At 36.3% G+C, this 10120-nt stretch overlaps 1 protein-coding gene across 1 annotated transcript in view; it reads right to left on the bottom strand.

The window, feature by feature from the left end:
• Positions 1 to 720: 720 nt before the first annotated feature.
• Positions 721 to 10120, bottom strand: part of FAM135B (family with sequence similarity 135 member B) — a 172999-nt gene continuing 163599 nt past the window's right edge. Inside the window, exons 15-20 of the mRNA XM_054167407.1 lie at positions 9569 to 9660; positions 6903 to 7000; positions 6413 to 6564; positions 5541 to 5651; positions 3164 to 3277; positions 721 to 1850 (exon numbers count right to left, since the gene is read on the bottom strand). Of these exons, the coding sequence (XP_054023382.1) occupies positions 1645 to 1850; positions 3164 to 3277; positions 5541 to 5651; positions 6413 to 6564; positions 6903 to 7000; positions 9569 to 9660 (773 nt within the window). The 3' untranslated portion in view covers positions 721 to 1644. The remainder of the gene's footprint in view (positions 1851 to 3163; positions 3278 to 5540; positions 5652 to 6412; positions 6565 to 6902; positions 7001 to 9568; positions 9661 to 10120) is intronic.

Raw genomic sequence — 10120 nt, 5'->3', positions numbered from 1 at the left:
ATAGAATGTGACAATAAACATACTGAAAGGCCTAGCAACTTCTGCAGCAATACAAGACAGACCTTTTCACATTTCTTTCCCAGTCATGCAAACTGAAGGCTGGGAATGCTGTCTAATGTTCAAGGCAAGGCAAGAAATCACCAAACTGAATGTAAGACCAGATAGAGTGGTATGTTGTCAGACTTAGTATAATCAAGCTTGAAAAAGTTTGTGTGTGAAATGCTGAAATAAATCTGGTTAGTTCTGGTTTTAAGCATATTATATTTGCATTAAAATATAGCTTGCCTTCTAAAAAAAAATAAAATGTGAAAAATCATTCTTTTTTTCATTGCTGTGACCTTGAAAATGTATCAAAATGTTATGAAAACATATAGAAAGATATTCAAATTCATCACTTTAGATCTGAGAGCTTTGTGATAAAAATCTTAATGAAAATTGAAAAAAAAAATAAAAAGGCTAAAAAAGTGAAAAATGAGTTATTTTCCCAACGCTTAAAAACAATTTGAAATACATCTTTGTTTTAAACATTTTAACTATCTGCAACCATACAACAATTAGGACTGTATATAGCGCTTCAAATGGACATTAGTAAAGCATACATAGAATATTGTGAGAGAGATAAAGTTTTCCACAATCCTTACCACTTTATATTTCAGCTACTTCATATTTCAGCTGCTTTTTGGTCTTGTTTTTTATTTTTTAGGACTGGTACTGGCTAGATTTTGAGTTTCATATCAGAGCAATAAATAAATAAATAAACAAACAAACAAATAAAAAACAGACAAGAGGGTGGGAAAATAAATGTACTTAGACACAAATGTAAAATTAAAAGTTGCACCTTTAAGGTTATAATAAGCATGATAATGATCTCCTATAAATGTAAACAAAAGGAATATTAACAGATGCCACTGACGCTTTACAAGTAATCCATTAAACTCCTTTTGGTTTGGCAGCTTCTAATTGAACAAAATTCTTCCCAACTTTAAATATATATACTTTTTTTTTTTTTTACTTTATAAAAGAGAAATATCAAGATTTCTTCATTCTGTGGTAAACATTTCACTACTTTCCTGTATTTGAATGCACTTCCATATTATTACCAATAATAACCATACAAATATTTTCTTTCAAGAAATGGAAACATCAAAACTTTTGTAGATGTTTTTCAGACCTCTCAGTTCATCACAAATAAGTTTTTAACCTGAGTTCATATATACTTGTTTCTTCTTGTGTTAACTATCCCAAAAGTGCTACAAATGTATATCTTTGTTAATATGTAAATAAGCATTAAATTAAGGACAGCCAAGTTCCTGGGTTAATATTCAGGAGAAATGGGAATCATACCAGTCAAATCACATTTAGAGAATTAGCCTGATTATTCTGATTCTGTACTTCAGAAGTGGCCAATATCTTTATATGGACAAAGAACAAGGACAGCAAAGAGGAATTTTTATTTCTTCCAAAAGCACCAATATTTGGAAGCTTGAATGCCTTAAATTCATAGCACTTTATTCTCTGAAACAGAAATGAAGATGGAGTTTGAAAGTCCCACCTGACCTCATTTCTAAGACTGCACTCTTTTGGCTGAGGAATTGTCCTCCATTCAATGAAAAGTTTTGCCTCTGTTGCCCCATACTTCAGGCACTATTTGAAGTAGTTGAGTCCTGCCACAAGGAAAAACTTCTCCAAGAAAAGTTCAGAATCCAGCACGGCAATGTGGGCAGCTCGACCTATCAATGTGTTGGCGGTGTTAGGCAGAGCATGGAATACGTTGTGTCTGATCAAAGTGCAGTCCTTTGCCCCAATCAAAGGCTGGAGCAAGTTGTTAATCATTTCCGCATAAACAGGACCTGCAAAAGAGTTTAGATGTCATGTTTACACACCAAAGTTGCCAGGTCTTCTCTTTCCTTCCAGTATCATTTAACTACAGTCACAATGAGAAGGAAAATGGAAGTAAGTCAAAATACAAGCAATAGCAGTCCATTTAAAAGATCTGATAAATGCCAGGATGTGGATCTAATGGAGGCACCGGCCTTCTGAAGAAGTCTGCTGAAGCTGCTATCATGAAGAGTGGGACACTTCTTAGCATGTAATTTGGTGGAAGGAAGCACTCCTGTTTCCTTCAGGGGAAGAGGTTTGGATTCACACTGCCTGTGCATTCAAATGCAAAATGGTCTGGTAAGACATAAAGGCCCATTTAGGATTCTCAGGGAAATCTAATGCTGGAAGGACATTATGCAGACAGTTGAGGAGTTTATACATCAAGAATAATGGCTCAGGAAACTTGTACTCATAAATGGTGTACCTTGAGAACAGAACCCTGCTAGGTGAAACATCTCCCTGGGAAACAACCACTGGAATAGAACGTTAGTAAATTACCTTCTAATTCCTGTCTGAGGTAAGACAGAAAGAGCTATGAGATGTGATTATTATGGTGATAATTGGACCTGCGTGTCTCTTTCTACTTCCAAAACAATGCCTCCATTTCTAGGTAATCACACAGGTGAAATGGGTATGAAATGACACTGAACATTATTTTTTGAAACAGTATCAAAAAAGCCATGAAGCATTTTATAAAGGAGGGAGACTACTAATAACAAAGGCAGCACTTGGAGAAATATGCAGTCTGAGTTCACAGGAGGTCTAAGCTATCATGGCATGAATCCTCATGTGTTTTACAGATTTCATTACAAACCCACATGACTTCAGTTCTGTCCCTTAAATTGTCTGGCAATCATCCAAGCACTATTGAAAACAAAGGGAAAAAAACCTGATTTTGGATGTACTGAGAGAAATTCCATTATGTGAAACAAAGGTACGACAATACTAGTAAATCAGTAGACTCTAGGAAAATATTGTCAAGAGCTAGTTATATTATCATTACTTTAAAACCCATAAATTAGAGAGAAGGGGAAGAAGCAACAAGAAACCTTTGATTATGGCTTGATTGAAATTTGGTTTTGTCAGACAAAATGCTTCTTGAAAAGCTTCTTTTATTGATTTCAGTAATTTTCTGTGGAAAGAAAACACTTTATTCCTAATCAAATAAACATCTGAGTTTTCATCATGCTGATGAAAAACTCTTCTAATGCAATGACCTCAGCTACACAAAAAACACAATTCCTCAACAGCTTTGTAAATATAGAAAGGATTTTAAACATACCTGTGTGTCTGTCCTTAAGTGCATTTTTACACATCTCTATTCTTGCTGAATGAAAGGGTACATATCTGTCTTGAGGTGAGGCCACTAACACAACATTTTTAAAGTACTGAAGACCTGTGGCAAATGTATTAAATATATTTATTACAGTGATGCATAGTGATGAAAATACAGTGTCAGCATGACTGCTTCATGTTCACAAATTTTGAAAATCCACAGTGCAAAATAGATAGTAATTAAAACATGCAACACAAACTTATAAAGATTAATGATAACTTAAACCCATTTCTGATGCTTCTGTTAACTATTTGGTACTTGCTAACACTCATACAGCTTAATTGTATGTCAGAATTCTCTGTTCAAAAAAAGGGTTTGGTTAAAACTCTAATCTTGCAAATATTTATGCATGTAGAGCTCCACTATGATCAATGAGTGGTTTTGGAATACTGATCCTCCACTAGAGATTACATGACAAATTTGTGCAATTTTCAAACAAAAACGAGAGGAAGCAGAAGAGGAACTGGCTTCACTATGATACCACACTACTACATCAGTGTTGAGGGAGCCTTGGGATCCAGTCACTGTATTCAGCAGTCCCTTGATAAATGCACATTGCTAGTACATGGACTGGAAACCAGGAATCCTCCCTCTTCCCTGGAGGTAATGGGTCGCTGCTAGACTGTGGAAACAGACTCCCCATGTGTGCCCTGACTGTAGTTTCTTGTGCCCTCCATCACACGTCACACTGTTGATTTGACTTTCATCTTTTCCTCCCTTCATCATTCCTACTTAAGGGAAAAGGTCACAAAACCAAGGCTGTTTTTAGATTTTCATATAAAAGCTGACCATCATCATCACAAAGAAGAGTCCTACTGGCCACTTTTAATAAGCCTAGATGAAGAGGTCTAGCATTTTCTTCTTGTGCAATCAAATCAACTGAGTTTGTGACTTCAGTTTGAGGAGAGATATAAAAGAAGTAACAGTGAGTGTTACCATATCTAAAATCTTATGTGAAGATATTCAAGAGGGAACAATGCTCATTTTTTTTCTTTCTAGACAAGCCCAAGGGAAAAAGATATTGAAAAAAAGCATGGATGCCCACTTTGAGAACAAAGTTGAAAATTACTGGAGGCTTGAAGAGTTATCTGGAAAAAGTAAGCACAACACTGCTTCAGGTATTTTGCCCTCTGTAGTTTCATTCAAATACCTTTTGGGAGCAGGGTGCTAGAGCAGGGACACCTCTATTTAGCCTCAGTATGTCAGCTCTTATGTTCAATTCTGGGCCTGGATGATTCTGACTTTACAGACAACGCTTCACACTGGAATTTCTGGCTCTGCTTTTGGTTTTGCAGGGACAGCATCTTCATTTGTAGCTTGTTAGATCTCCAGTCTGTCAATGAACTGCTTTAACTGACAACACAAACTGGAGAATCCTTTGCTTGGGAAGTTACAATGTGAGCTTCCTATGTAGACCCAATTTGATTCAAACATAACAGTAGTAGAGCAGACATCAATTGTACTCCACAGAAATGAGAGCTAGAGAATCAAAATTCAAATAAGGAAATCCAAACAATGGCAAGATACAGCAGGTTTCCATCATTAATTATGTCATGTAGTTTGTTCAGAAAATTATAAAACATCACTGTCAGAGTTAAGAAATAATACTCAACATAGCAAGGTACTAAAGTTTGATAAAAGAAATGAAATGCAAATAGTGACCTTGCGAGTGTATAATTAGCACCAGTCTGCTCACACACATTATTAAAAATAACTCTTAAAAGAAAACATTTGCTTGAACAGCAAATGTTTGCTTGGTTGCCTTCTTTTCTTAACAAAAACCAGGGTTTTTTTCGTTGTTTTTTTTTTTTTTTTCATGATGGGTAAAGGAAGAGGTAAAAATATCTCTATTTAGACAATATTTAGACATTGTTTTTTCCAGTGTGAGTCCATATGTCTCTCTGAAGTACAAAGGTGTCACCCCAGACATGAATAAAATTTGCCTTTCATATTTCCTAGAAACAAAAGATGTTAAACTTAAAAACATAACTAGAAAAAAAAAAAAAAAGAACCAAAGTTTTCATGTAGTAGCACAAATTAAGCATCAGTGGCCTGTCAAGAGTGGTATCTCTTGCTTTCAGAAACTCAGGTGAATGTTTACTACAGCATTGAAGTCTTACTTGGTGCTGTTTGGCAAATATATGAACTGATAACTGATACAGAAAAAATGCATGCACTAAACAGGCATTAGACTTTAGACAGAGATTAATGAAAGATTATTAACAAAATGGAAATGCCTTTACTCCTTGGAGTACAAAGTAATCCAACACAGTGCTTTGGAATAGCACTTGATATTTACACAGCCATATCAAGCCCCACTCACCTGTTTTTTGGCTAAGCTGATAAAGGAAACACTTGCGCAGATCTGCATTGTCCCTGAAGGTCAGTTGCAAAAGTGACCCTGACTTTTTCAGCTTCTGCATGAGCCATAGACCTGTAATGAAAATGGATGCACATTTTAATCCTGTTTGCTGTTTGTCAGCCCAAAGGATTAAAGAGATGCCTATAGTTGGGGTAGTGCTGTAACTCAATGTGTCTTTGCTTCCTCTGATATTGCTAATCAACAGGCAGAAAAATATAAGGAGCTCACTAGCAGATTTTGACTAGATATGAGGAAGAAAGTTGTTACAATGTGGGTGGTGAAAAACTGGCACATGGTGCTCAGAAAGGTGGTAGAAGCCCTATCCTTGGAAACATTCAAGGTCAGGTTGGACAGGACTCTGAGTAACCTGATCTAGTTAAAGATGGCCTTGCTCATTGAAGAAGGGATTGGACTAGATAGCTTTTAAAAGTTCCTTTCCATTCATACTATTCTGCAGTTCTATGCCATGGTGTCATAAACACTCAGGAAAGATGAACTATGGGACATTCCATTCTTATAGAACTCTAAGTTCCTTGGAGTTGGACACTTCTTCAGCCTTGGAGATGCCTCTTTTTACTGGCTGTATAGAAAGAAGTGGAAGACTGCAGGGCAAGGAAGGTCATCTCTGACTGCTTCACATCCTTGGGTTCTCCAGGGAGCATTGTGCTGGATGTTGTAGCAGATACTGAATTGCATTTTTTTACTTTGTACCTTCAAAGTCTTTAGCAAGTATCTTCCGCAAATGTAATGTACAAGTCATTTTAGCATTCATTGCTACCTCCTCTCTCATGCCATGGACTGCAGTTAGTCATGGCTTTCTGGTCAACTCTTACCTGTACTAACCAAAGTACTGTTGTTGTAAAGGGTTCCCAGGTGAGGCCCAGAGAGGGACAGGAAGGTGTGTAACTTGTTGAGGTAATAGCGAAACCTGGGCCGAGTTAGTACAGATCTGATGATGACATTACCGAGGGAATGTCCAATAAAACTATTGGGAAAGAAAGAAATATATTAACAACAAACCAAACCAAACAAACAAGCAAAAAGTCTCCAAAAAACCCTAAATTGGTGTTTCATTTAAATTAAACATAAGGGTAGCACTAATTGCTCTTGAAGGGAATCTGTCAGGGCTTCAAGTAAGATCCTTTAGTTACCATTTCACATACTTTTCAGCCTAGTAGATACTCTTCCATCTACAATAATGTAAAAAACAATCTTAGTGATTCAATGACTTTTGACACGGGGCAGATTTGGAAGAGCTAATTTCACTGAATGTTGTTCATATAACTCAAACAGTTACAGACAATTGACTATCAGAATACTTACCTTATTCGGGATATGGAGAGGTTGTACAACTGGATATGCTGAATAATTTCATCCAATAAACGGTCAGTCATTGTATCAAAATCAGCGAAAGTATCAGTCTGGTGAAAAATTGAACGATCTGATGAATTACAATATGTTGCACTTCTGGCAGACTGATGTTATTTTTTAAGTAAAATGCAAGTAGAAGTGTAACAATCAGTCCAATTTTGTTAATACATGCTCAAGTAGAGAGAGGAGGGGATTTTTCTCAATCTCCATATCATCTAAAAACTGAAATTCTGGTCTGAAAACAGTCATGAAGTTTTACTTATAATTTAGTAGCAAATAGCTTCCAGAATATATTGAAACTTACTCAAGACAAGTTTTGGTTTTTTTTAACTCTCATATTATCAACATCAACAATACCATGGATCACTCTTGGTCATACAGCAATCGTTAAAGTCCATGTAGAAATTCATTGTCTTCAGTGACTTCGTGGGTAAGGCAAGGTAAAAATTTTTGTCACAGGGTCTCTCTGATTCTATACTGTGTCTTTTAGCTTCAAGAACACAGTCTGAGATTTCAAGTTAGTCCTAGAATAACTTTATATTTCATAAGACATAGAAATAAGAAACTCCAGAAGCCAATTTATACTTTAAAGAGATTAAATTACTTCCTGTGGTTGCTGCTCTGTCTCTACTAACCATGTCTCTAACTTTAGCATGTGTCATGATGGGATAAACCCAGACCTACAGCTTACTAATAGTAACATTAACAACATTAGGCTGAGTGATTCTAGAGTCATGTCTGATCTTCAAAGAGCATGACTTGACACTGGTGAGAACTGCTAATGGTCAGACACTCTGGATACCACATTGCATATAGAAGAAAAGCTTTTGGCATATAGTATTTAGCAGGTTGCTGGGAAAAAGTGGTTTACAGCATTATACACTAACAGATGCATTATCCTGATATTAAGGACATATCACAAAATTATTTGACCATCTTAATTAAATACTTTGTGTTTGTTACTCTACAGTTATCAGTAAGAAAATGAGTAGTAGAAAGAACAAAAAAATTGTACTGCCAGTTATGATACAATAAAAGCAATAATACGTTGTCCGGTCTATACAATTGCAGGCACATCTTGTTCACAACCATGTCATTTGGCAATCCAACATGACTCTAAATCAAATTCATAACTAATGAGATGCCACAAAAACAATCATCAAATGTTGGAACAGCTATTCAGAGCAGACATATCAGTAATTAATGCTTTTGTGACACAACTCATCCTGCTAATTGCAGCTCTTGCAATGGAAAACATGAGCATATTCACTTTGCAGTACAGCCTTATAATAAATGCTTTCATAAACTATAAACAGTCCACTAACCATCTTCCTGTTTGTTTTGTCTGCATTGCTAATTGATGATTTCCTTCTAGGCTCATTATCTCAAATCTTTCAGGTTGTTTAAAAGTGGAATAATATCAGCCTGAACATTAATTATAAACAAAACACATCAGGCATCATATTTCACCTTGTTATACCTCCATACTTAAGTATCATCTCAGACTGATTGAGTTTGTCAAACATATCACAAATGAATGCTTAAAAAAAGTGAGTTACGTTTTCCTCTATAAGGCAAACTTCAGGTAAATGACTGATTTCTTGGGACATTTTGACTGTGGCTCTCAGATCAGGGGAAAAAAAAGTTTGATATGTTTTTCAGCATGCAGGTATCATTTCCAGTGCCATGGGAACTTCCTCACCTTCCCAAAATGTAACAGAAGTTCCCATCATGGGCTCTGAATAACATTAAATAGAGATGATGCCAGATATTTCACTCTCTGAAAACAAGAGAAGAGGTTTTGATGCCAGTCTGAAGTGATGTCCTCATTATTTTCATATTGCTTATGTTCACCATGCAGGTTTGCTGCTAAGAGACATGCACTGGAAAGTGCAAGTTCACAGACTAACACCAACTGGACATTTCAAAATATAAAAGCTGTTGAACAAAGAAGGTTGGAAAATTTCTATTCAAGATTTTCAACTGCTCATAAATCAGAATAATATTTCTGACTAGGCACTGGAAACCTGGTGCATAAAGTTGGACCTCTGCATGTAAATATGGGTTCATTGCAGAGCAAAGCACAGAATTAATTGCTGTTTCCCTGGCCAGACAAATAATGCATTTTTTTTCTGGAAGACATTTCTTTATCATTCAAGGAGACAAATCTCTCAAACACAGCAAAAGAAGAAACAAAGGCTAATGCAGCAGAGGAAGCTGATGGCACCTGCTGGATATTCCACATCCTCCAGAGAATTTAACATCACCAAAACTGCTGCTTTATATCAGTGCTGTGTTGCCTCACATTTAACAGACACAGGCACCTGGATGCTAAGTTTGCAAACTGACAAATTGAATTATTTTCTTCTGCTATATGTGCTGATGTCACTGCCTTTGATTTTTAAAGCCAGGAATCTTTTCTGATTGCTTTGAACATCCTATGAAATTAAATAGGGACAAGACCAGGTCTGTACCGTAGGCGTTACATAACATTTCCAGGATTCCCCAGTGCTTTTGCTTCATTCAACTACTGAAAAGGCATTGCTTGAAGGTCCTATTTCAACATGTCAATAGCTTGTAGCAGACCTAGAGGAAGACAAAAATTAACTTTGTGTTACCTGATTTCTTTCAGACATTAGGAAGTCCAGTTTTCCACCAGGGAGTCCCAGTTCTATAAAAGTCTTCACCAGTCGCAGATCTGCACTGTTACCTAGAAATAAATGATATTTTATGAGATGCAATTCAACATAAAAAATAATTAATAGAGAGTCAGTTTAATGCATTCAGCTTCCTGTAAACCTTGACATCAGAGAGCTTTTGCTAAGTGCTACTAAGACATCTCACCACACATAGGATCATGCACTGAAACACGTGCCAAGGGCTCTTCTGGCTGTACCTTCAGCTGTAGAGGAGTCTGCTTCTGTGCATACACAACTAGAGATGGAGCTGAAATGTTGTCAGGATCTTAATATTTTGTGAGATGCTTTGTTCCATACTAGGAAGGTTGGAACTCTGAAATGCTTGGGGTTGGTGCTTTGTTTTGTTGTTATTTTGTTTTGGATTGGTTTGATTTGATTTTTTGGTGTGTTGTTGTTGGTTTTGTTTATTTGGGTTTTGTTTGCTTGTTTGTTTGTTTTTTTAAAGACTACCCTACCTTGTGAGTAGGACAT

This window comes from Dryobates pubescens, chromosome 14 (assembly GCF_014839835.1).
Source record: "Dryobates pubescens isolate bDryPub1 chromosome 14, bDryPub1.pri, whole genome shotgun sequence".
NCBI lineage: Eukaryota > Metazoa > Chordata > Aves > Piciformes > Picidae > Dryobates > Dryobates pubescens.
The sequence above is the reverse complement of the archived record's forward strand: the minus strand, read 5'-3'. Positions and strand labels throughout refer to the sequence as shown.